General features: G+C 42.9%; 5 protein-coding genes across 5 annotated transcripts; 1 reads left to right on the forward strand and 4 right to left on the reverse strand.

Moving 5' to 3' along the window:
- Positions 1-4,208: 4,208 nt before the first annotated feature.
- On the reverse strand, positions 4,209-10,886 carry LOC115568322 (macrophage migration inhibitory factor-like). The gene is made up of 3 exons (XM_030395509.1): positions 10,619-10,886; positions 4,720-4,892; positions 4,209-4,570 (listed from the first exon to the last, which is right to left on the reverse strand). The coding sequence occupies exons 1-3, from the start codon at positions 10,724-10,726 to the stop codon at positions 4,480-4,482; spliced, it is 372 nt and encodes a 123-aa protein (XP_030251369.1). The 5' UTR covers positions 10,727-10,886; the 3' UTR covers positions 4,209-4,479.
- A 1,210-nt stretch (positions 10,887-12,096) lies between these two features.
- LOC115568323 (macrophage migration inhibitory factor-like) lies at positions 12,097-13,936 on the reverse strand. The gene is made up of 3 exons (XM_030395510.1): positions 13,734-13,936; positions 12,505-12,677; positions 12,097-12,357 (listed from the first exon to the last, which is right to left on the reverse strand). Exons 1-3 carry the CDS (start codon positions 13,839-13,841, stop codon positions 12,291-12,293), a joined length of 348 nt encoding a protein of 115 aa, XP_030251370.1. The 5' UTR covers positions 13,842-13,936; the 3' UTR covers positions 12,097-12,290.
- Positions 13,937-14,213: 277 nt separating this feature from the next.
- On the forward strand, positions 14,214-18,975 carry LOC115568309 (zinc finger protein 768). Its single transcript, XM_030395485.1, has 5 exons — positions 14,214-14,431; positions 14,869-15,172; positions 16,433-16,728; positions 17,280-17,391; positions 17,498-18,975. The coding sequence occupies exons 2-5, from the start codon at positions 14,878-14,880 to the stop codon at positions 18,517-18,519; spliced, it is 1,725 nt and encodes a 574-aa protein (XP_030251345.1). The 5' UTR covers positions 14,214-14,431; positions 14,869-14,877; the 3' UTR covers positions 18,520-18,975.
- A 44-nt stretch (positions 18,976-19,019) lies between these two features.
- On the reverse strand, positions 19,020-22,805 carry LOC115568655 (endonuclease domain-containing 1 protein-like). The gene is given in 4 exon segments (XM_030396157.1): positions 19,020-19,807; positions 20,719-20,751; positions 20,754-21,034; positions 22,751-22,805. Coding segments are annotated over 4 exon segments (978 nt in total). The 3' UTR covers positions 19,020-19,198.
- Positions 21,318-24,941, reverse strand: LOC115568317 (endonuclease domain-containing 1 protein-like). The gene is made up of 2 exons (XM_030395499.1): positions 24,493-24,941; positions 21,318-23,738 (listed from the first exon to the last, which is right to left on the reverse strand). Exons 1-2 carry the CDS (start codon positions 24,796-24,798, stop codon positions 23,130-23,132), a joined length of 915 nt encoding a protein of 304 aa, XP_030251359.1. The 5' UTR covers positions 24,799-24,941; the 3' UTR covers positions 21,318-23,129.
- Positions 24,942-26,000: the final 1,059 nt, after the last annotated feature.

Consider the following 26,000-nt stretch of genomic DNA (forward strand, 5'->3'; position numbering starts at 1 on the left):
TTTGCTATTATTATTATATTCATATTATATTGTTATTATTATAATTATATCTCTATCATTATCATCATTATTATTATTATTATTATTATTATTATTGTAGACATAGGCTCTGCTGTCTCTACCCTTTTTGAATATCAGACCGTCAGAACAGCTTGCAGGAACTCACAGGATCACATTCTTTCCATTTTTTTGAGTGGCTCCCCTGAGGACTCAGACTTTGTTGCACGCTGCAGGACACAGAGGAGAACTTTGTTCCTCGTGGCTGTCCAGCTGTCCAAGAAACACCATATTCTTTTGGAAAATCTTATTTGTGTTATAAATCATCACCGTACAGACACGGTGAACAGACACTGCAGTCACAAGTTGATCTGGCCTCCTTTTGCGACCAGGAGGTGGCTGTGTGTCTGCTGTGAGGAGTGAAATAGGTGATACCGAGAGTCACCTGTGATCTGATTGGCATAGTGGAGTGACTGCCGCACTGGTATTTTTTTTTTCCCTCAGTGAATGTGAGCTCAAGTCCCGTAATTGTGTTTGTTCGAAAGGGCTCAATAGTTCCTCTATGTGATGCATGTTTACTCAGACAGGGAGAAGACAGAGTACGTGTTTTTAATAAAGGTTTATTAGAGATACACGTTCACAGGAAGAGCAACTCTCACCTTTCCTGTTTACAACGTCCTCCGTAACAACCAGCAACTCTGAAGATCTGACTTATTTCACTCATCAAATCCAACGTATTTTGAACACTATTTCTGTATTAAATGCACTGGCCTTAACAAAGGCACTGGTAAGTGAAATAAGTCAGCGACTGACACGTTTAATCAAACAGGACCCCAAACACGTATCAGGTATGTTTTTCACAGAAAAAACCTGAACAAAGAGGCAGATCAGAGGACAGCTACGTCTTCTCTTCCCGTTTTCAACATCTGTTGTAACTACGGTGACCACAGACGCATTCGGCTCACGGTCGCCAGTTAATGTAGTCCCGTGTTAAATCCGAAACACCGGCATCTTTTCATTCACAAATCTTCGGTCAGAAGCTCGTCTGCTGATAACATTAAGTTGAATTTGTATTTGGGTAGTAAAACCAGCATTTTAAAAATATCCAAGCACCCTGTATCATAGCTACATGTGTGACGTTTTTAACAAATAAATACGTTTGATAATCGGTCCAAAATTCAGCAAATAATTCTACTTTGAGATTAAGGAGTAACTCTTTCCTCCGTAGGTTGATGCACCGCTGCCTCTGCTAGCCCTGTTCCAAGATGGCGGCGCTGTAGGCACACCCCTCCACAGTCGATGAGGCGTCTATGTATATATGTCTATGATTAATACGACCCACGGAAAAACGAGACTTTGCTTGGCGCATGCGCACTCTGTTGGCTACCAAGCCGGGAGTTACCGTAGCAACAAGGCAGGTATAAAAACACTCTATCCGGTGTGTGTAACGTTGACAATGACATAAATAAAAGAAGTAACGCTGCACTGTGACTGCACTACACGTTAATTGTATCGCCCTTTATTTAACCTTTTTCGAGGGAGACCTGGCCAAGACAGCACACAGTTTACTACAAAGTTACATCATTTATACAACAGAGCACATTTAAGAATAGACAAAGAACAAAAAGACACATGTTACCGAATCCATTTTAGGAATAGAAATTGCACTCCCAAATTACATGGTTTATTTTTTTCCCTATCAATGTTCACTTAAAGCAACATTATGTAGTGGATGCGATGTGGACAATGGAGGGGTGTAAGGATAACACATTTTTGTAGGATAACCCTTAAGTTAGCATCACTCCGGTTCCCTCGGAAAAATGCTTATGAGATTGTTTAATTGGATTTTGGAATATCCTTGAAAATAAGCCTTAAATTTGAACGTGACCAGTGAACTGCGGTAACCACAGACTTTATTTCAGGCATTTAACAAAAAATCAATTAAAAAAACCCACTGACTTTGAGACAAGGGAAATTAAGTTTGAAGATGCTAACCAAATCCTGGGTTTTAGAACTACAGACTGCCTTCTTGCACCCCCGCAGTTTCTGAGTCTGTTTGTCAGATGTAATGAAGGTGCTAAGAAGGTGGTAGACTTCGCTGGCTGGCTTTGTAAAACCATGGGGCTGAACCAACCTAGAACTCGCACACACACTGCAGACTGAACACATACACACACTCACACACACACAGACACAGTATGTACATGTAAATGGAATGAAGCCAAACATACCTTGTTTGGCACATCCACCCTCAGGTGAAATTCCAAAGTCTCCATCTAACAAAGGAATGCTACTGGCAAGTAATACAAATGATCACATGCTAGGAAAGACACAAGCATGTAGCTGTCTCTCATCCAGGAGACAACTGAGGCACGAGGCATCATGGGGATTTTGTAGTTCTGTTCTGTACATGTGACATCTATTGCATGTCTCTCCATCCTGGGCGAGGGATCCCTCCTCTGTGGCTCTTCTTGAGGTGTCTTCCGATATAATGATAAAATGTATCTTATCATAGGCATATAGTGGCGTGTATTTTTACTGTAGCTGTGTACTTCACTTAAATGACTATCGACCAGTGGCCCTCACATCTTACGTCATGAAGGTGCTGGAGAGACTGGTTTTGGCCAACCTGAGGCCGCAGGTGAGAGCCCTGCTAGACCCTCTGCAATTTGCTTACCAGCCCCACTTGGGAGTTGATGACGCTGTCATCTACCTGCTGCAACGAGCCCATTCGCACCTGGATGGTGGAGGAGGTACTGTGACAATCACATTCTTTGATTTCTCTAGTGCTTTTAACACCATTCAGCCACTGCTACTGGGGGAGAAGCTGCGGGTGATGGATGCAGACGACACAATGATCTCCTGGATTACTGACTACCTGACAGGCAGGCCACAGTTTGTCTGTATGGGCAGTGTTCTGTCTGATGCGGTGGTTAGTGATACAGGAGCTCCACAGGGGACTGTACTGTCTCCTTTCCTGTTCACCTTATACACCACTGCCTTTCAGTACAACACCGGGTCGTGTCACCTGCAAAAGTATTCTGACGACTCGGCTGTTGTTGGGTGTATAAGTGAGGGACAGGAGGAGGAGTACAGGGCACTGGTAGACAACTTTGTGGAGTGGACTCGACAGAATCACCTGCGGCTGAACATCAGCAAGACCAGAGAGATGGTGATAGATTTCAGGAAGAAGAGGAAGACGGCTTTCCAACCTCTGTGCATTCTGGGAAAGGATGTGGAGGCGGTGGAGGATTACAAGTACCTGGGTGTTACCATCAACCACAGACTGGACTGGAGATCTAAAACTGAAGCTGTTTACAAGAAGGGGATGAGCAGACTTTACTTCCTGAGGAAGCTGAGATCCTTCAACGTGTGCAGCAAGATGTTGGAGATCTTTTATCAGTCTGTGGTGGCCAGCGTACTTTTCTTTGCTGTGGTTTGTTGGGGGAGCAGCATCGGAGCCAGCGACACCAACAGACTCAACAAACTGATCAGGAAGGCTGGCTCTGTGATTGGCTGCAAACAGGACACTCTGGAGGCCGTGGTGGAGAGGAGGACACTGAAAAAACTGTTATCCATCATGGATAATCCTCTCCACCCTCTCCAACTCACACTGGTCAGACAGCGGAGCACCTTCTCCGGAAGACTGCTTCAGCTTCGCTGTCGAAGCAACAGATACAGGAAATCTTTCCTGCCACAATCCATCACTTTATATAATAACTCTCTCACCTCTGCCTGACTGAGAACTCTGGTCTCTCTACTGTTTTGTTGTATATATTATTATTGTTATAGTATATTTTGCATATTTTGTTTTGTTGTATATATTATTATTGTTTATTGTTTATAGCACACTGTGCACTGTATATATACACTATGTATATATTGGATTCTATTTATGTGTTTTAAGTGTTTTATTTGCTGACCCACTACTGCTGTAACAAAAATAATTTCCCAGTCTGGGATCATTAAAGTAATTCTATTCTATTCTATTAAAAAAAAAAGAATTCTGACCTACCCTCAGATAGCAAGTAATCATTAAGCAAATGCACATATATTTGAGTATCTAACTGAACACCTACTATGTCAATGAATACCAGGTTTTACATCAGCTCTCACTGGGCTCATTGTTTTCAAACAAAGGTCGAGATAGGCACTCAGTTGGAAAGGGCCTTGCCTTTTAGGATAGACAATAACAAGAAAACAGATTATTTTTTGGTGTACATGGTTCACTTTATTGCATTTAAATTGAAAGGGATCAGTGCAAAGCCAAAGGGTCATATTAAGTGCTTTTAAGGCAGCCATACAATATATTGGCCAGTGGATTACTGGGTGTCTTTTGCTTCTTTAATTCATATGAGAAACGTCATCTAATTTTTGTTGTACTACTTGGTTGGTACAGCAAAATGACAATAAAGCTTTGATTGATTGATTGATTGATTGATTGATATGTTAGTACATCTATGAAAATACGGGAATGTTTTTCTATTTCAGTGTGTTGAGATCCACGTAGCCAAAGGTGGTGTTGTTCCAGGCCACATTGGCTGGTTCGATGTCTGGAAAAATAATATAAATCCTGAAATAGACACAAAGGGAAATATGTTAATGAGATCAGACATTAACAGTGAGCAAGATGCCTGCACAGGGGAAGTCTTTCTTTCGGTCGCAATATTAAATTTATTTATCAATCTTTGTGCACTAATGGTTGCTATGTGTGTTTGCTACCTGTCAGCAGAGATGCCCAAGTGTTTGTTGAGCAGTCCACATAGTAGTTTAGAGTATTGCTTGTTCTGAGGTTTGCTGATCTTGCCAATACTGGTGAGGGAGCAGAGTGCGCAGGGGTCTCCCTTTCCCCCGAACATCATTGTCTGGTCAGGGTTGATGTGCACGGCCATGTACTGGTATATGTTGGACAGAGACAAAAAAGTGATGTCAGACCACACTGGGCGGATTAGTTGAGACTAGTGTTAACCTATTAAATATAGACAACAGCAAACAACAAACTTTTGTCAGCCACGGGCCAAAAGCATACACGTATTGTATTGTTTAACTGCAATAATGGCTCGAAGATCCCAAATTCCCCTACTTAACTGCTATGCATAAAGAGTAACCCTGCCCACCGTGCTCAGATTATGAAAAAGTATGACATATTTAAAGAGCATGTATAACCTCACAAAAAGTAAATGGCATAAACAATGGTTTGTATCATACATATTTGAACTAATTTAACTTTTTATTATAAACAGACCTAATCAAAGCTCAGGGTGGCAGCCCTGGATAACAGTGAAAGCTATAATGAGGATTTTTGAAACAGTTTCCCCACCGCAGTCCAAGTTTGTCACCAGAATATATTTGTAAAATTCAAGATTTCTTTCTCATTGTTATTTATAAATTTGACTATTTACTTTACAGTAATTTCCCTACATAATGGTCTAAAAGCTGCTTAATATTCTGGTGTAAAAATAGTGAATCTTCTGTGTATTTTAACATAATTGAAAGATGCAATGTGTAACTAATGTTAGTTTGAGAGAGGGAGAGTTGTGTTCCCATCATATCATCGGCAGATGCACTCATGAACTCTCAAGTGATATCAAGACTTTTTTTTTTTTAATATAGGAATTTTTTTTCCTTGTAGCCAAACGCTGCACGCCAGAAATCCGGCACGGTGCCAGAATACTTTAAGCCCTGCTATTATATGCTGTGCTAAGTGAAACAAGGTATGATTTAAAGGCATTTTGATAGACAACATCACAGTAGTCAACAATCGGAAGTATCAACGGAGAGGCAAGTTTCTTTCAAACATTGCGTGTAAAGCAATTTCGAGATCGATGTTAAACATTGATTCCAAAGTTGACTTTACATAACACATGATCGATGTGTGATTTGAAGAGTTCAGAATCAAGCCATACACCAACATATTTAATCTTATCAACTTTATGCATAGGAGTGCCATCATTACAGGTTATTACACAGGAACCGGGTTTGGAGTTTCTGTCTGGTACCAAAGAGTCCTAATATTGGACTTTGTTTTGTTGAGCAATAGTTTATTATGTGAAAGCCAATCTTGTAAGATGTTGAAATCAGACTGAAGAGAAGCTTGAATTTGTGGTAGATCAGGTTTGGATGTATATATGACAGTATCATCAGCATAAAGTTGAACAAAACAATTATTGAAAATTGATGGTAAATTATTTACATAAATAGAAAAGAGAAATGGTCCCAATGATGAGCCCTGGGGTACACCTCTTTGTTGGATCAACAAATCAGATTTATTCCCATGTAGGATGACACATTGTTTTCTATTATACAAGTATGAATTGAACCACAGAACTGTATCTTCAGAAAGGCCGATAGCATGGAGCTTATCTAAAAGCAGATAGCAATCAACAAAATCAAAAGCTTTAGTTAAATCAATAAAGATGGCACAAGTGAGATCACCATTATCAGCAGCAGAGAACACATCATTGGTGAATTTAAGTAGGGCAACAGTTGTATAGTGGCTAGACCTGAAGCCAGATTGAAATGGTGATAGGATATTGTTGATACTGAGATAATGTGAAAGTTGATTTTAAATGAATTTTTCGAAGACTTTAGCAATGGAACATATAATAGATATAAGTCTTCAATTGTTCGGATCAAGTACATCGCCTCCTTTATGGAGTGGAGTGATGCGTGCAAATTTCCAGATAGCTGGTAACTCACATGTAGACAAAGAAAGGGTAAATAAATCAGCAAGTTGATACATAGTTTAATAAACCTGTTTTTTATTCCATCAAGTCCAGCACTACTGTTCACATTTAATTCGGTAATGGCATTATTTTTATTTATTTATTTATGTTGTTTATTTCGGGCATGTCAATTCATAAACATCACATTTCATCATTGTTCAAATAATACAATACACATGGCCGAAAGGGAAAAGCGGGAGAAGCCAAAGCTTATCAAGTCCCGCCCCCATTACCCACAGGATAAAATCTTCATCCTGATCTTTTCTTGTCATTTGCATTTTACATTTTTTTTTTTTTTTTTTTTTTTTTGACCTTTAGTTGGTAACATTTTCCTGAAAGAAAAGGAACTGCAGCAAGGTGAAATATTACTAAAGAGGCCAGTTGTCAAGTGAGAGTCAGGTAAAAAGGAACACATGGAGGAGAAATGCTGATTGAACACTTGGGCAATAGCTCCAGAGTCATGTAGTATTGTATTGGCAACTCTTATTTGATTAATAGAATGTTTATCTGTTGTATTAATAATTGTTTTGATTTGGTTCCAGAATTGCTTAGGGTTCTTAAAGTCACTAGTGAGAGATTATTTATAGTAGTTAGATTTTGTATTACAGGTTTTTGGTTTGCTCATATTTCTCAGCTGCCTGTATACTTCCCAATCAGCATAATCCCTCGTCTGACGGAATGTTGCCCATGCTTTGCCCCTCTGCCCAAACAAACTAATAAGTTCGGGGCTGATCCAGGGAGAGATGTTTACCCTTGACCGTAGCAGTTTTCCAAGGAGCATGTTTGTCCACAACATCAATAAACTCAGTATACAGAAAATCCCAGGCATCTTGTACATCAGGTATTAATTGGTATCCTTCCCAGCTGATAGCAATCAAACCACTAATGAATACATCTAAATTCAATTTCCTGTATTGTCTGATCTTGAGTAGTCTTGGCAGCAAATTAGGTAGTTTGATTTTCTATACGCAGTAGACAATTGAGTGATCACTAAAACAATCAGACATAACGCCTGCCCTTATAATTCTATTTGGGTGTGAAACGAGTATCCAGTCAAGTAGAGATTGGGTTCTAGGGGTTACTTGAGTAGGCTCATTAATTAGTTCGGTGACATTTAGAGTACTAGGTATATTTTGTTCTTTATTGGATGACTTATCTAACCAGTTTTTGTTTAAATCACCCAGTAAAATGATTTGGTTTCTACAGGAAATGTAATTAATGGTGGAGATCAGGCAATTAAAGGACTCTGCAGGCGAAAAGGGTGGCCAATATATGCTACCAATAGTTAAACATTTATTTACATGAAAGATTACCTTAACGAAAACACATTCAAAATGTAGAGGCTCAATTGTGGGTATGACTTATTCAGATACAAGATCAGAGGAAACGTATATCGCCACACCTCCACTCCTGAAGCACCTATCAGGTCTATATAGAACATAATTTGTGAGATTTATTTCATTATCCAAGATGTTACTGTTGAGCCATGATTCAGAGAGTGTAATGGTGATAGGCTTATGTAGAACAACCCATGCACGAAGTAAGTCAATTTTAGGCACAAGACTCCTAATATTCAAATGAATTATTTTTAATCCTTTAACATCATCCATTGGGGACGACCCTGATTATAAGACGACCCCTCTTTGCAAGACTAATCTTCAGAAAAAGACTCTGATAACCATGGGCCTGCCTTCTTTTCGTTTCGACAGTAGTCATTATCCCCGATAAGTCGAAGGGGACATGAAGGCAGCTTCAGCATCTTTGTGGTAGCTGAAACGCTACTGTTTGCCATCAACAATAACACACAGCGTACAAGGATAACGCAGAAAGCCCTTAATGTTGAGATCACAAAGCTTGCGTTTGACATGGTCAAAGCTCCGGCGCCTCCTCGTCAGGTCAGCACTCAAGTCTGGGTAGAGAGAGATGCTAGACCCGTTATACTCCAGCTTCATTTTCACGCTGGCAAGGGGAAGGATTTTTACCTTATCCTGGAAGTTAAGAAGTTTGATCATAATAGACCTGGGACTGGCTCTGTCGCTGTCTCACCCCAGAAGCTGTGGGATCGGCCGGGACATGAAAACGACGATATCACTGAATTTAGCGGACTCTTGAACTCCAACGAAGCGGAGATTAGAGCGTCGGCTTCGGTTCTCCAAGTCATCGACTTTGTCCATCAGGTAAGCGTTGTACTTCTATAGCTGTTGAGACTGAGCACCATACTCCTGCACATTGTCCTCATTAGCCCCAACATGCTGCTCTAACAAATTAACTTGTTCTCCCAAAGTAGTTAAGGAATTGTGAATGCTGCTCAGACCACTTTGAATGGGATCCACTATCTTTATTCAAACATAGGTATACAACCAAATAAAATATAAAAAATAGCTCTAAAACCCACACATATAGATATTTAACGATAGTTGTAGTCAGTGTGTGTGTTAAGAAGAGACACTGTGCAATATACTCTTTGTTTACTTGGCTTTCATTCATGTGAAATTGATTGACAATGTTTTGTAATTCCTGTGAAGTGGATTCAGTGCAGTCAATAAATTCTGAACTTCTTCAGTGACACAGATATCGTGATGTATTGTGGATGAAATTTCTTGCAATATATGGATTATCGCAGAATCGCTGTATCGTGATATTATCGTTATCGTGGGCAAAATATCGTGATAGTATCGTATCGCGAGGTACCTGGTGATACCCAGCCCTACTGGTTATAATAGTTAATTATAACCACCTTCTCCCCTCTCTCCCACACTTCCACCACTATATATACCTGATCACCCCCCTTTTCCAGCACCCTATACGGAATATCTTGCTTGATGAATGTAGCACACCCTCCTCCTCCCCCATGATTTCTGTCGCTCCTCATCACTGTATACCCATGTACCACAAAGTCTAAATTTGGTTTTAATCAGGTTTCTTGAACACATACTATAACCAGTCTTACAGCCATTCCCTTGATGAATTGCTTGAATTCTAGCAATTCTAAACTTCTAGCATTCCATTGTAAAAGAAGTACGGTAAGTACGGTAATATAAACCCACCCATGATGCTTCCTGGCTTGACTGATTTGTAAGGTTTTCCCTCACTTCTTCCCGCATCAGTCCAACTAATCCTAAGTGACTCACTGCTGCTTTGACAATGAGCTGAATTTGAACATTTTTTGATTTTCAGCTGTACTATTGACCACTCCTGCAATGAATGTCACTAGGTCCCTTTTGTCCACATACATCCTGTCAATTGTCCTTTGTTGTGACATCTTGAACTTCCACATCTCCTTGCTCGTTTACATCTCTGTTCTGTGCTCTTGACACACTCACAGCTTCTGCATAAGTGATTCTTACTTCCTACTTATTGAATATTCGTTTCCCTTCTCATAACCTTACACCCACCACATGCCACACTATGAGCTGACCACCTTTTTTTTCTCTATCTCTTTTCATTGTAATGCTTCATCAGTTTTTTTGTCACTGTTACACCTCAACAACAGATTCCCATCATTTAACACCTTTGCTTATTGTTTTTCCCCTATCTTAACAGCCAGAGCTGTTTTTAACAAGAATGGATTTCTTCATGTTTTCTTGACCCTTTTCATTAAACATTTTATATCAATAAACTTCTCCTGTCTCACCCTTTGCACTTGTTCAAGCCCTCCTTCCTCACTCTCATAGCTCTCATCACCATCCATTCTTAATCTCTTGTTCATTTTTGCTCGGTTGCCTCGATTTATATGTATCCTCTCCTCTCCTCCTCATTGTCTTGCTCTCTCCCTTCATCAATATCAATCCCTACCCAACTGCCTATCTCTGATCCATTCACAGAGCAGTCGCACTCAACTGCCTCAGATAACTCATCTGTTCGATTTGAATTTCGCGCACGTTCTCGGTCGATACCTCGTTCGCTGCCAGCTGACGTCTCCGCCATACTCTCAGTCCTCCCAACCGAGGTACGCCGCTCCTACGTCTTCTTGGCTGTAACGCTCTTGCCAGAACACACCACATTCACCCCGCGTATACTTATTATCTCGTTCAACATTTAAAAAACTTTGTAAAATTTAACATAAAACGTGACTGTCAGGCTAGTGTTAAAGGGTATTTACCGTACAATCAATGGCAAAACGAGATTTTGCTTGGCGCATGCGCTCTGTTGGCTACCAAGCCGGAAGTTACCGTGGGAACCAGGCAGGTATAAAACCACACTACCCGGCGTGTCACTTTGACATAAATTAAAGCAGTAATGCTGCCCTGTGACTCCACTACACGTTTATTTTATCTTATTTTATGTAAATGGAATGAAGCTGCTGCCTAACCATACATACCTCGTTTGGCACATCCATCCTCAGGGGAAATTGTGAAGTCTTTATTTAACAAAGTAACTCTACTGACATGTAAAGCAAATGATCACATGCTAGGAAAGACACAAGCATGAAGCTGTCTCTCATCCAGGAGACAACTGAGCAGGCACAATGGTATCATGTGGATCCGCATACTTTACATATATATTATGTAGTTAGTACAGATATTCTGTCAGGGCAATTTGTAAATTGTGATGTTATAGTTCTGTACATGTGACAAGTATTGCATGTCTCTCTGTCCTGGGTGAGGGATCCCTCCTCTGTGGCTCTTCTTGAGGTGTCTTCCATTGTCTAGTTAAAACTTAAATATTACATTGTATATATTGTTATATTTTGCTATTGGTTATTATTCATCCCTGCAGAAACTGCTAACCTACTACTGCATGAAAACATGCATTATAATAATAAGATGTCTCTCATCATAGGCATATAGTGGCGTGTATTTTTACTGTAGTTGTGTAATTCACTGGAAAAAAAGATTGCAAGAAATCAGTAAGCAAATGCAAATATATTTCAGTATCTAACTGAACACCTCCCACTTTGTCAATGAATACCAGGTTTTACATCAGCTCTCACTGGGCTCATTGTTTTCAAACAAAGGTCAAGATAGGCACTCAGTTGGGACATGCAGACAATTTCTAGAAAATCGGCTTTTGAATTGTGGGGCCACAAATAAGCTTTCCCGTCTTCGGATATCTCAATTTATTTTTGTTAAGCTCATCCTAAATAGATCCACTTCCTCAGAACCTCAATGAATTTGCAAGTTGTGCCACAGACCTGTGCCACATACACCTAGCAGGCCAAATAGACCTTTTAAACAGAGGATGTGCTAAAATGTCAGAGTACGAAAAGCATGGGATAAATAATAAAATCACCAATGGATGAATTCCATTTAGCTGCTGTTGTGTGCCCAATTTTTTCAAAGACAAAATATCCCAAAAAGATGGATTTTTGTTTACGTAAACATGTAAAAATGCAGTCTGCCTTTCAGGTTAGACAATAAAAAGAAAACCCTGATTAATTATTGGTCTACATGGTTCACTTTATTGCATTTAAATTGAAAGGGATCAGTGCAAAGCTAAAGGGTCATATTAAGTGCCAATATATTGGCCAGTGCATTACTGGGTGTCTTTTGCTTCTTCAATTCATATGTTAGTACATCTATGAAAATATGGGGAATGTTCTTCTATTTCAGTGCGTTGCCCTCCATGTCAGCCAAAGGTTGTGTTGTTCCAGGCCACATTGGCTGCCTCCATGTCTACAAAGTTAATATAAATCCTGAAATAGACACAAAGGGAAATAGGTTAATGAGATCAGACATTAACAGTGAGCAAGATGCCTGCACAGGGGTAGTCTTTGTTCGGTCATGTTATTAAATTTACTTATCAACTTATATGCACTATGGATGCCATGTGTGTTTGCTACCTGTCAGCAGAGATGCCCAAGTGTTTGTTGAGCAGTCCGCACAGGAGTTTAGAGTATTGCTTGTTCTGAGGACCGCTGATCTTGCCAATACTGGTGAGGGAGCAGAGTGCGCAGGGGTCTCCCTTTCCCCCGAACATCATCGTCTGGTCAGGGTTGATGTGCACGGCAATGTACTGGTAAATGTATGACAGAGACACAGAGGTGATGTCAACCAACAGTGGGCAGGTTAGTCATGACTGGTGTTAGCCTATTAAATATAGACAACAGCAAACAACCAACTTTTGTCAGCCACGTATTGACGATTATGATGATATACGATTTTTGAAACAGCTTCCCAACCGCAATCCAAGTTTGTCACCAGATTAAACCTGTAAAATTTAAGATTTCTTTCTTATTATTATTTATAAATTTGACTATTTACCCTACAGCAATTTCCCTACATAATGGTCTAAAATCGGCTAAATATTCTGGTGTGAAAATATTGAATCACTTTGCTGTATTTTAACATATTAAAAAGGTGCAATATGTAAGAATTCTGTTTTAAAACATTCAAAAAATATACACGAAATTGTGAGAAAAAAAAAAGAATGTGAAGATGTGACAGTTTTGACATTAGGGTCAAAGGCATCTAGAGATACCTACTGAAGTTAGCATGCTAACTATGCTAACAAGCTAACAACAGCTACAGTCGTAAACAGAACACAGTCAGCAGCAGTTAGCTACTCTCGTTATATGCTGCCCCTGTTTCTTTCGGAGTAGGAGTTAAACAGGTGGCCAATTTTATACATCTTTAATATAAAAACATAGAAATTCGAGGATATTTAGCCAAAAAATATAATCACTTTTTATAATACAGAAAGTAAACTGCATGCTAAAATATAAAAATTCCGACAATGATGGACAAGATATTCAGTATAACATGTTAGAGGATTACCTTTTTAACATGTGGGTGTACTGAACTACTGACACCGCGATCAATCATTTACCAGAAACTCTTGAAATAACGGAGTCTGTTTGCACAGTTGCACCACCAGCTCGCCTCATTCAGAGAGGCGTTAAATATCTTATTTTAGCTGCGAATACAAAAACATCAGGCTTCAGCTGCTGCTCGTGTTGCACCCATCAGAATAGTCAAGTCATTCATGTGGGAAAGAATGAGGGCGGATTTAGTTCTGGACGTCCGGATGAGCAGGTCCTGCAGGATTGAGCGTGCACCTGGCCTTACTCACCTGTGCAGGTTTGCCCATCGCTTTAGCCAGCTCCTCAGTGGCCTCCGACAGCAGGCTCGACGGCACATCGCCTTTGGCCACGTTGGTGCTCACCACAAACATCGGCATGATGACTTCTCTTCTGTGCTGTCTTCTCCCCCTTCGCTGAGTGAACTGCAGATGGCAGACGCTGCAACTCAACCCCAGAGGCGGAAGAAACGACGTGTCTTCCTCTCTCAGTGTGCAGTCATGAAGCAAAAATTAACAACAGCGCCCCCATCCTCCCTGGAAGACATTTTAATGTTAAACACAAAAAAGAAAAAAACGCAAACACTGTCAGCGAGGAGGTATTTTTGTGTTGTTACTTCCATAAAAATAAGGTTCACCACCACTGTTGAAATCAAGCGCAAGGTAAAATATATATATATTAAAAAAAACCCGAGCTTGTGTTGTTTCTAGGGTGCGGCAGCTCTTGAGTGTAGGGTAATTACGGTACTGGGCATGCGCAGTCTCCTCAAGCGTCGTTAAGCAGTGCTGAAGGAGGCGAGGAGGAAAACAGTAGCAGGGGGAGAGCGAGCAGAAGTTGGATGGCGCTTTCCTTTGTCGCCGCGTCTCTGTGCTTATGAACGCCGAGCGGGCTCATCTGCCAGCCGTGAAATCAAACCGTGTGTCGCCGTTTCACGTCCAGGTTACTCCTCCGGGGCTTCAACTAACAAACGGTGCGTATACGAGGCTAAATTAGCCAGGCTGCTAGCACGATCACTTTCCACCGTTGCGGAGGGGTTTCTGCTCCTCGTCCACTTTAACAGTATGTCATCGTCAAGTTATTTCAACTAGCTAATTCTGGTTTGGTGTTGAACTACAATAGCGACCTCTTGATTAGCCCTTTAATATAGTTTGTAATTAAACAGACGGAATAGTCATAATGTTAATGTGTGCATCCACTGAGCCCGGTCGCAGGTTAATGTTGATATTATGAAGGTTTCGTAGCTGCTAGTTCGTAGCGACGAGTAAAGTTCGTTTATGTAACAGACAGCCTATCGATAAGATTGGATATGTTGTGACTAAAGCTGTGAAACTTTCGCGATATCGGCGGAAGGCTGGTCTCGTATGTCTCATGATCTTGACATCCAACTGTTAATGAACCACCACTCAGGTCGTCAAGATGATGGAGGAGTCGGTCTCCACGTTCGAGACCCATCTGACCGCCGTCATGGACAGCCTGATCCGAGCCTCCGTCTGCGAGATCACCAAACTCTTCCAGGAGACGGTGAACGACTACCTGGTGGAGCTGTCCGTCAACAGGAGGGAGAACGAGGCTCTTAAGCTGCGGCTGAGGCTCACTGAGAACAAGCTGAGGACCGAGCGCAAGTACGGGATGGGCTGGGCTGCCCACCGCCGCAGCGCCGGACTGGAGGAGGCGGCCGGAGGGCGGCAGAAACGAAAAGTTGAGGGCGCCCGTGAGTGTGTCTTATTACTCGAGGATGAGCCTCTCCTCTCAGACTAGGAGGCTTACATCACCTTTTTGTTTTAGTTTGTGTCATGATTATAGCTGCCTTCACCATCAAAAGGCACCTTGCAAGAACATCTTCCATGTTTCTAGTGTTTGAATGTGAGGAGCAGGTTTGTTGCTGTGCAGCCAGGGCTTATGGAAGACGCACTTGTTTTGTTGGAAACCATCTGGCAAGAGCTGATCTCTCCCTCCCTCCCTGCCTCCTCCTTCCTCCTCCGCCTCCTCTTCATGTTCTCTCCCTCTGTCCTTCACCTCCCCCTCTCCTCTCTCTCTCTCTCCCTCCCTGCTGCATTCTGTCCCTCCCACTCCTCTGTGCTTTTTTGCACACTCTCTCCCTCCCTCCCTCCCTTCCTGCCTTGCTCCTCTCCCTCCCCCCACCTCCTTCTCTTCACTCTCTGCCTCCCTCCAACTCCACCTCCTCCCCTTCCCGCTCCTCGCTCCTTCACGCCCTCGCCTCCTTCCTCTCTCCCTGCCCCCACCTCCTCCTGCTCTGCTCTCTCCTTCATCACGTTGCACACACACTCCCCCGCCCTCCCTCCCACACCCGCCTCCTCCGCTCCACTCCTCTCCCGCTCCTCTCCACCACCACCACCACCACCACCACCGCCGTAATTACACACTTCCTCTCCACTGCCACTTCTCCTCTGTCTCTCCCTCTCATCTTTTCACATGTTCATTCTTCTCTTTCTCCTTCAACATGTCCTCCCTCTACTCCTCCTCCTCCTCTCCCTGGCGATCCCCCCCCACCACCAACTCCACTTCTCTCCCTCTTGTCTGCCTCTCCTCCCTTTCACGTGTCTCTTTCTCCTTTCCGCTCGCTTGTCTGTCCTTCTACGCCCCCTCTCTCCTCACTCGTTCATCATGCTCACTCCTCCTCCACTTCTCCCTTTCCTGTCTCCCTTCCCCCCAACCCCCCCCCCCCCACTCCTGTTCCCTTCTGCCTCCCCTACCCCTCCTCCTCCTCCTCCTCCTCCTCCTCCTTCTCATCTCCCACTTCTCCACCCACTTCTCCTTCATCTCTCTCTCTCTCTCTCCTGACCTCCCAATCATCTCCTCCCACTTATCTCTCTCCCCCTCATATTTCATTCTCTCTCCTTCCTGTCTCCCCACATGCCCTCCCTCTCTCCTCCTGCCCCCTCCCCACCTTCCTCTCTCACCTCTCTCCCACCCTCCCTTCCTTCGTCTTCCTCTCTTCTCTTCTCCACAGGAGGCAAGTCAAAGAAGAGCCCAGCAGCAGCCTATGGCAAAGGCTGGCCTGGAGGTGTGTGGGAGGAAGGAGGAGGCGGCGGTGGTGTTGTCGGTGGAGGAGGAGGAGGAGGAGGAAGCGGAGGAGCTGTGGGGATGGTAGCAGGAGCAGGAGGAAAAGGGGGGAAGGAGGCCCGGGAGATGTACCTCATCCAGTTCCCCGGGGATGAAGAGGATGAGGGAGGGATGGTGGAGGACGAGGAAGGGGAGGGGAGTCTCAGCGTTGAGGGGGAGGAGACGGCCAACATCAAAGAGGAGGTGAGGGAGAAGGGCTTTCTCAGAGGAGGAGGAGTAGGAGGAGAAAGTGGCACAGCATCTCTGCGCTGCTCAGCGGCTTCATATAGAATGAGAAAGAACGTAGAGAGAAAACGGGAGCGCTAACACGGAGAGAGACTGAGAGAGCTTTGCCCGTGTTCAGACATCAAATCACTGCAGAGATGTAGTGGATAAAACGAAGGCTATTGATTCGATATTTAGCTTCCAGAAGAGCCTGTTGAGTGTGGCTCTCCACATCTGAAGTGCAGCAGGCTTTTAGGTAGAAATACTACTGGTAGAGGTGAAAAGCTGTTTGCTATTCCACCACATGACCAAGTGGCAGTGCCACAGGACCACTCTCCTCTCCTCTCCTCTCCTCTTCTCAATTTGAATATTCAGAGCGTGCAAAATGTGTTATTAGCCTCCCTGTCAAGTCATTTCAAGGTGTTGTTGATGGCTGTTAAAATACAATGCAATCAATCATGCAGCTTTGTTCTCAGATGCTTTATAAACATTGCATGTAAGTTAACAAGCCATTTTGGTTGTCTGTGCAGTTTTCTCATACAGAGGGCTATCAACCCGCCTCGCTCCAGCTCATCAAGGAGGCTTTGAAGATGGACCCGCCCAGCAAGAACCTCCACTCTGGCTCCAGAGCCCAAAGCGAAGGTAATGAGCCCGGGTCACACTGGTTGAGGGAGTGGAGAACAGTTTGAAAGAAAGTGGAAACGATTGCTCACGCCAACTTTCTGTCCTCCTCTCTGTCTCTTCTCAGGAGACCTGTCAGATCGTCCTCCGACCCTTCATCCGGGAGAGCAAGACGAGGAGGACTGGGAGGTGGGCTCAGCAGAGCCGTCTGATGGGGGCATGACCATGGATGAGCTGAGGGGTCTGGAGTCCGCACTGAGGGCTGAGAGAGGCCGCGAGCAGGCTGCCATGACGGTCTCCCAGAATGTCAGCCCAGATCGCAAGATGGTGCGAGGCAGCGAGATCAGCATGGCGCCCAAGTACATTGGTCTGGATGGAATGGAGCAGGACGAAGAGCTGGAGCCTCAGCCACCGACCCTGCAGAGAGAGGAGCAGGTAGGACAGGGCAGGTCGAAGGACCCGGTGAGGGCCGCAGTGGAGCTGAGGTTAGGCTGGTCGAAGAAGTTGAGAGAGGGCGACTCAGTCACGTCTGGAGATGATGGAATGGAGTCGGAGCCCCGGTCCCACCTGTCTGCTCCAGGAAGTGCTGGGGAGAGCGGAGGGGAAGAGGAGGGTGGTGGGGACCTGCTGCACTTCTGCCCACAGTGTGGAGGAGGCTTCACCTCAGACGCCGAGCTGGAGGATCACCCCTGTCCACTTGGAGGATCTCAGTTACAGAACAGTGGAGCGGAGGATAGCCTTTTCCCCTGTGCCCACTGTGGCAACACGTTCAGCCATGCCTGGGCACTAAAGAACCATGAGTGTGCATGTGCCGCCGAGCGGCCGCACTGCTGTGAGATCTGCGGAAAGCGCTTCACGCACTCGCGCTCACTGGAACGGCATCATCTGGTGCACACGGGCGAGAGGCCGCACCGCTGCCCTCAGTGCGGACGCACCTTCAGTCGTCTAGGCAATCTGGAACGGCACCAGCGGATTCACACGGGCGAGCGTCCATACGGGTGTGAAGCATGCGGAAAGCGGTTCAGTCGCGTGGAGTACTTAAAGAGACACCAGCTCATACACAACAGTGAAAAGGCGACGCTCCAGTGCTCCAACTGTGGGAGTGGTTTTAGTGATGTGGAGCAGCTGAAAAACCACCAGTGTTTTTAGAGCCTCTCCTTTGAATCTCTGACAGAACTGGAAAGAAAAAGCAGGTTTTCCATCGAATGTGGTAGAATCTAGGTGATGAATGTGACTGGTAGATGCTAATTTTATTCTCAGTGATATGAAGATGCCTTTCATACTCACTGCTAAAAAAGTAAATACAGAAGGCAAATGTCCAAAGTTGACAGGAAGTCAGGTGTAAATGAATTCCTCTGTACGAGGAGAAAGAAAATCAATCTCAGACCTTCAGCCATTTTAATTTGATGTGTTTTCATTTGTATGTACAAAGCTTGTACTTATTTATGATGATCAGTAATGTATATTTCTGTCTTTTTATCAATAATACAGCATTACAGTCGATGCTCTTGTTTGTTTCTGACAATATAATTGACAACTTGGTATTTTGTATATTTGTGTTTCAATCATATCATTAAAAAAAATAAATACTTCAACTCATCAGAAGGCTCCTTGACAGTTTCAGTCTGATTTAATTGGAGAAGCATCAGGTTGGTGCAAGATGACATTGACAAGGCGGAAAATAGGAATTCTGCAAGATCACATTCAATAGAAACATTAAGTGATGAAAGGATATCTTGAATAAGTACACACATGGTAATTAAGCCGTAAGGGAGTTTCTATAACAACCATGGCTATGATAGATGTATAAAGAGTCTGTGACACTTCGTTACTGACACTGCCGTTTAAACAGACGCAGTCTGGGCATGCTCAGTCTCCTCCTCAGGATGTGCTCTAGTTCTTGAAGGGGCATCCGCCTCACATCATAACCGCGGATCCTGTCTTTCGCGTCAGGATTCACCGGCACAATCTCCTCCCCACTGACACGGTCATTTCTTCCCACTGCAGCATATGTGGGGAAAAACATCCTCACTGACTCAGGAAGGCTGCGCCTGTAGGATGGGCAGCAGTAAGCAGACCACATGTACTCAGGAACAGACACCCTCTTCTTGATCCAGTGTGCCTCAGATTCATAAGGCATGACCCCAGTGATCACATACATTAACCTGTTGCAATGAGCCTTGAATCTATGAAACACCTCCCTCTCCAGATGATTCCAGGTGTGCTGGTTGGAGCTTTGTTGCTGCGGGACGATGTTTGTCAGGGTGAAGGTAGCCTCACGGTCTGCTTTTATCTTGTGGTGCATGCTGGGATTGAGATGGCCCCTAGTGTAGCCAGAGTTCTTGTAATCCTCGGGTACCGCCTGGCTGTTCTTCACTCTCTTTGGGATTGTGCACGGGAAAGGCTGCATATCTGGGCCGGCTTTGGGAGACGCCAGCTTAGAAACAAAGACAGAAGAAGATATCTTTTTTTTTTTCTTCTACATTAGAGCGCTCTGCTGCTGTTGAATTGAGTCTGAGTGTGCAAACAGGTGTGTGTACTAAAATAAATCAACAAAATAAAATGAAATAGAAAAAAAAAACAAAATGGATGAAATACTGCTTTATTTCCTCTGAAAGAAGATTAGGTGCATCTTGCCTTTGTTTCTGCTTGAAGGTAATGGAAAAGGACTGCGTTTGGGCAACTCACCACAATGACCACGACTGCCTGTGTTCTCACACATTTAGTCTCACCACATTACAGCTGCAAAACTATATCCTATTAAATCTACATGCAAAACGCCTGAATTCATGTATAAGTGACATCCTCCAGTTATGATATATAGACACACTTATAACAACACTTTTTTTTTATAGAGCACCTTTTAAAACAGTTTACAAAGTGTTTTGACAGACAAAGCACAAAGCAGGACACTCGGGTCGATGATATAACAGTCTAAATGCTTCACAACCAAGACCAACACAAGGAAGCCAAGATTAAGAGCAAGTTTAAACAAGAAGGCCAAAAAGAAAAAGCACAAAACTGAACAGTTAATACAAGTAAAAGGAATAAAACGCCGTCGATAGAGAGCAAAATCAAGTATGAGCAATACAAATAGAAGTAAGATAGATCAATAGATTAAACCAATACAGCCCGGTAAGAAGACTTAAGAGGAATTGTAAAACAGCCTAAGAATTGGTAAAAGAATTAAAATACATTTAAAAGCAGTAAAGGATGATTCAATAGATGAACTAAACTAATTTTGCACTCAACCAAAACAAAATGTCCTAATTTTTTACTCATTTATTTTTCCATTGTTGCAGTAGGTTCATACATTTTGTCTTAAAGTAAAGGTTTTTTTCTGCTTACCTGTGGTTCATACTTCCAGTTAGCACCGGGCCGGTTTGGCCCTTTCCAAAACTGAGTTTATAGGCAGAGTACAGTGGTGTACGATGCCGAGGCTGATAGAGGGTGGCAAAGCGAGGCTCATCTTTGTAGCGCTGGCATATTGGCTGGTATTCTGCTCTTTTGAAGCCCTGTGGTGGAGTTTTTTCATAGAAGAAATCAAGGCACTGGGAAAAGTCATTGCTGACCTCTCCGAGGACCAGTCCATAAAACCAGGGTAGGAGAAGAAGCAGAGGTCCTGTTGAGAACTGCAGCATCTTCCTTTGAGACAAGGCTTTGGCTGTATCGGATGATTACTAGCAGTGAACAGTGAACACACTCCAGATGTTCTCTCAAACTTGAACTGCTGGGCAAACTAGTCTTACCGAAGACCTTTCCCTTCAAACACTGACTACACCTACCTGCAGCTCTTCAGTTAAGAACTCTCTGAGGTTTGTGGGACGGTATCAGTTTGAACAAGCTAACCAACACACAACCAGGTGACAGTTCACAGCTCCGCTCCTCTCTCGTTTCGTCACGAATCGTCTCAATGAGGGCAACAAGAAGGGAATCTACACCAGAAGTTTACTTCATGTCATTTATTTATAATAAACCAAAATTAATGACATCAGCAATGAAAGCATGGAGTTGATTTAAGTGGTGCTAAATGGTGCAAAAAGAAAAGGAGCAAGGGGGCAACTAAAAACATTTTCTCTGGAAGTAGTTGCAAAATCAATAACCAGACCAAAGATATTCTATAACATTCTGTGAAGTATGGATGTTTAGATCATATAATATTTGTTTTATTTTAATGGTAAGCTGTTCTAGTTTATTATATTAATAAATGTTATTATCTACTTTATATTTGGAGGTTGCATCATATCAAGTGAGTTAGCATTGAGTATTGTATCGACATATCGACCATGTTCACATGGCAGCCATTTTTCCTTCGATATCGCGGTCGGGATGGGAAGCTTAAACACAGAGATAATGTTCAGCTGCTGTGTTCCCAGTTGCAATTCGTATAACCAAAGCAAATCTGTCAAATTGTGACCCTTTTACCAGCTCTTGATTGATTGGCAGCTGAAAAGATGATGGCTAATGAAAATCTAGAGGGACATCGGGCCACATTTCAAGATAAAACAGCCTATTTGCTAACTTTAGCATCCAAGCTAACATTACCATTTTCATTACATCCAGTGTGTTTCACTTCGATGCTAAATGTGTCCAAGGTGTGCGTTATTATTTTAAGACTTAATTTAAGCCTTTGCTATCGTATCGTGTAAGTTTCATCAAACTGTAATGTTAGCTAGGAAGTAACCTAACACTAATGTAAGCTGCCCTGCTGGAAAAAACAGCATCGACCAGCACCAAAACACAACATATGCTGGTCCTGCTAGTGACTGGTCACTAGCAAGACCAGCATAGGGTTTAGCATCGAATGTTGTGTTTTGGTGCTGGTTTTGGTGCTGGTCTATGCTGGTTTTTCCAGCAGAGTGTTCTCTAACTGAAGCTAATGGGTCAGCTTTTCAGTTGCTGGTCGATCAGGAAGCAGTGAAATTATGATGAAAGTCCGAATAACAACAAAAAGCACATCTTGGACACATTTATTTAAGACTAGAAGTGAAACACACCGGATGTTATCAAGCAGGAAATAACGAAATCGCTTGAAAGTGATTGAATGCTTACGTTGGCTAATGGGCTACCAAAAAAGCAGTTTTACCCAGAAATATGCTCAAATTACCCTCCAGATTTTAACTTTCCATCATCCTTTCCACTGCCAAACAATCTGGAAGTGGTGATATCATAAAAATATTTCCGATTCCTTTTGTCTGTACGGGTTCACTTCATTTACCTCACAGCCAACTTGGAGCTACATAGTCTCCCACGACACAAAGACTATACACATTTGCACAGAGAGTGGGATGAATTTGGGAGGTAAATAGATGTCATAGCTCATTAGCTCATTTTGCCTCAGGGCCCCCAGCAGGTTAATCCAGTTTAATATGGAAGTCACAGTTAGCCGTAACAGCTAATGGCTGCTGTTGCATGATGTCAAACAGTATTTTCATGATTCGGTACAAAATGTGACCCTTTTATTTGCAGGTTTTTGCATTTGTGTCAACAGCTTAGTTAAAAAAATGTCTGTGCAAAGACATTTAAACCAATGGCATTCTCTTTTCTGAAAATATAATCAACATTTTGTTTGATTTGTTTCATCAGTAGACTCATTCATTCATTTCAATTTTGATTTATTAGCAAAATCATTAGATAATCATCATGTCCTGGTTAATTAAAGACTCATTCAGCTATTAAAAAGTGTCAGGAACACTTCTTGATTGGTGGCTGCAGTGCACATTTGATTTAAACAATTAACTAAAGCTTTTCAGCCCTTGCTACTGACACCATCCATGAAACAGACTGATGGGTATGCCCAGCCTCTGCGCCAGGATGCCCTCCAGAGTCTCTAAAGACATCCTCTTCACGTCATAGCCCCTCACCGAGGCCCTCGCCTTGACATTAACCGGCACGATCTCCTGTGAACTGTTGCGGTCATTTCTTCCCACTGCAGCATATGTGGGGAAAAACTTCTTCATGGACTTTGGAAGGTTGCTACTGTAGGATGGGCAGCAGTAGGCAGACCACATGTACTCAGGAGCAGACACCCTGTTATTAATCCAGCGTTCTGTGATATAAGGCAGGGCTCCAGTGATCACGTACATTGACCCGTTGCAGTAGGCCTTGAATCTCCCCAACAGCTCCTTCTCCAGACTGTTCCAGGGTCCGCCGTTGGAGCCCGCTCGCTGAGGGACGATGTTTGTCAGGGTGAAGGTAGCCTCTCGGTCTGCCATCGTCTTCTGGTGCATGCTGGGATTGAGATGGCCTTTGGTGTAGCCAGAGTTCTTGTAGTCCTCAAGCACCGCCTGGCTCTCGATCACATTCTGGTCCACTGGGGGGTTTCCATAGAAGGATTTCATCTCTGGGTTGGCACGGGAAAACGCCAACTTTGTGCCACACAATGGGGGAAGAACATGTCACAGTTTAGTTACAAATGAGTATTTTGCCGCTTTTTGTTCCTTTATACTAATGTGTCTTTGTCTTATTACTTTATCTGAATGAGTGTCTGACTGATTCACTCCTGAGTTCGCAAAAGAAAAATGAAAATGAAACTCATGAAATGTAACTTTCCTTACCTCAGCAAAGAATATATCAGCATTTTTGTATTCACACTTTGAGACAGCGTTCCTCTACTTCTGCTAATAACACACCAACCACAAGAACACTTAAACTAAACACAAACTTCTACTTCCCTGACACGTCATAACATGCTGTCCCATACATGTAAATATAAGATATGTTAAAATTCATATATTTTAGAATATAAGCGTGTTTGCGAAACCTGAGTTATCTAGAGACACTTAAAGGGACAGTTCACACCTAATATATATAAAAAATCTTCTGACATCTAGTGTTGTTTATCTATGTGACTGTTTTGGTGTGTTCCGGATCCACATCAAAAGTTAATTAGGTCTTTTCTGGGTCGAAACTCCACGACCATCCAAGTTTTGTGGATATCTGTCAAGTACCTTCTGTGTAATCCTGTTGACAAACCCACCAACTAACAAACGATGATATCACCTTCTTGTGGTGCTGTCATACAGAAAGGTGTTTTATTGATATAAATGTGGTGGAAGAAATAATAAATGATGAACACCTGCCAGTCTGCAAAGAAAATGTCTGCTGTTGAACAACACTTACCTGCGGTTCATATTTCCAAGTGTTACTGGGCCGTTTGCCATCTGCAGGGCTGAGTATGTAGGCGGAGTACAAAGGTGCACGGTGCTGACGGTGATACAGGCTGGCAAAGTGGTACTGGTTCTTGTAGCGCTGGCATATTGGCTGGTATCCCACTGCAGGGATACCACTTGGTGGGGTTTCATTGTAGAAGAAATTGAGGCACTGGGAAAAGTCGTTGCTGATCTCTCCGAAGACCAGTCCACCAAACCAGGGTAGGAGGAGAAGTAGAGCTCCTGTGGAGAATTGCAGCATCTTCCTTTGAGACATCTTGCACAACAGATCAGCAGGCCGGCTGGAGAGAGATACCAGTGAGCGCAGGCTTCGACAGACTTCCTCTCAGACGCAGCTCCAGAGTTCAACAAAGCCAATATATTTTCTTTGTGTCCCTTCAGCATCTGGAGTAGAGGCGTTTGTTTCCTCTTATATACACTGACAGCAGGACGGTGACAGTTTGAACCCCACCCCTTAAACCCCCAGTTTGCTATCAAACTTCCCCTGTTAACCAGCAGTCAGCGTGCATTCTGGGAAACTTTAGTTCTGCATATTCTTTTGTGACCAGTCAGCTGAGGTAGAGACAAATGCATCTCAAGATGTTTATCATTTGATGATTGCGAAAAAATGAGAAACAATAACCCACACTGAGCATCACGACTTTTTCAAGTAACAGCAGTCATGTTTCTGGTGACAGATGACACGTTCTGGTAATATTGAGGATGCAAATGACACTGACAGGAACTGACAATGCTGTTTATAGTTGCTGGCCATTGAAGAAGTCGATGTTGTCTTGGATATATCCCCCCAGCAACAGGTCTTACTGCAGACCTCTTAATGTGTCGCAACATTTCCCTACACTTTGTCTAAAACGATGGAGCTTGATGCAGAGCTCTGTATCAATTGCTCGTTTTGATTGTCAGTATTCCTGCATTCAAACTGTCTCCAGGTATCGTTTTAACGCCTCCTCAGATGTTCTTTGGCAATAGTTTGTGAGTTACTATCATCACACTAACACACTCATCAGAGCAGAGTCAGCTTTCTTTGTTTCTTGTTCCTTTTCCCTCCAATTTCTGGGTTGTCTTGTGTTTCTGTTGTCATCAAAACTTCCCCAATTGTGGGAACCAGAAAGGTTTTCCGGAAATATTTCCAATTTTTCATTATTTCTCAACTGTTTCATTACATACTAGATTGGTTAGTGGGGAACTCCTCAGATTTAGATTTCTTGATTGATCAGAAAGTGTTTATGTGTTGTTAGACTGTAGAAATTATGTAAACATAGGGGAAACTAAAGTGATGTAACCTACAATGAGGTCATTTTAGCTAAAAAGAATCTTGAATGGAAGACTGACCTTAACACCTTCTCTTCCCTCTCAAAAACAAGATATTTATGCATTCAATTCTTATTTGTGAATGTTGATTCTCTTAAAGGGGGAATCAGAAGACTTAATCTATCAAAACATATTAATACACTTACA

The sequence above is a fragment of the Sparus aurata genome, chromosome 18, assembly GCF_900880675.1.
Source record: "Sparus aurata chromosome 18, fSpaAur1.1, whole genome shotgun sequence".
Taxonomy (NCBI): domain Eukaryota; kingdom Metazoa; phylum Chordata; class Actinopteri; order Spariformes; family Sparidae; genus Sparus; species Sparus aurata.

Coding starts and splice junctions, on each gene's coding strand:
- LOC115568317 (XM_030395499.1), bottom strand. CDS start 24,798: ATGTCTCAAAGGAAGATGCTGCAATTCTCCACAGGAGCTCTACTTCTC. Junction 23,739..24,492: donor CTTGGAAATATGAACCGCAG/GTAAGTGTTGTT, acceptor TGTGGCACAAAG/TTGGCGTTTTCCCGTGCCAA.
- LOC115568323 (XM_030395510.1), bottom strand. CDS start 13,841: ATGCCGATGTTTGTGGTGAGCACCAACGTGGCCAAAGGCGATGTGCCG. Junction 12,678..13,733: donor CGATGGGCAAACCTGCACAG/GTGAGTAAGGCC, acceptor TACATTTACCAG/TACATTGCCGTGCACATCAA. Junction 12,358..12,504: donor TTGGGCATCTCTGCTGACAG/GTAGCAAACACA, acceptor TGTCTATTTCAG/GATTTATATTAACTTTGTAG.
- LOC115568322 (XM_030395509.1), bottom strand. CDS start 10,726: ATGTGGTGTGTTCTGGCAAGAGCGTTACAGCCAAGAAGACGTAGGAGC. Junction 4,893..10,618: donor GTCAGCTGGCAGCGAACGAG/GTATCGACCGAG, acceptor AACATATACCAG/TACATGGCCGTGCACATCAA. Junction 4,571..4,719: donor TTGGGCATCTCTGCTGACAG/GTAGCAAACACA, acceptor TGTCTATTTCAG/GATTTATATTATTTTTCCAG.
- LOC115568309 (XM_030395485.1), top strand. CDS start 14,878: ATGATGGAGGAGTCGGTCTCCACGTTCGAGACCCATCTGACCGCCGTC. Junction 16,729..17,279: donor CGGCCAACATCAAAGAGGAG/GTGAGGGAGAAG, acceptor TTGTCTGTGCAG/TTTTCTCATACAGAGGGCTA. Junction 17,392..17,497: donor CTCCAGAGCCCAAAGCGAAG/GTAATGAGCCCG, acceptor GTCTCTTCTCAG/GAGACCTGTCAGATCGTCCT.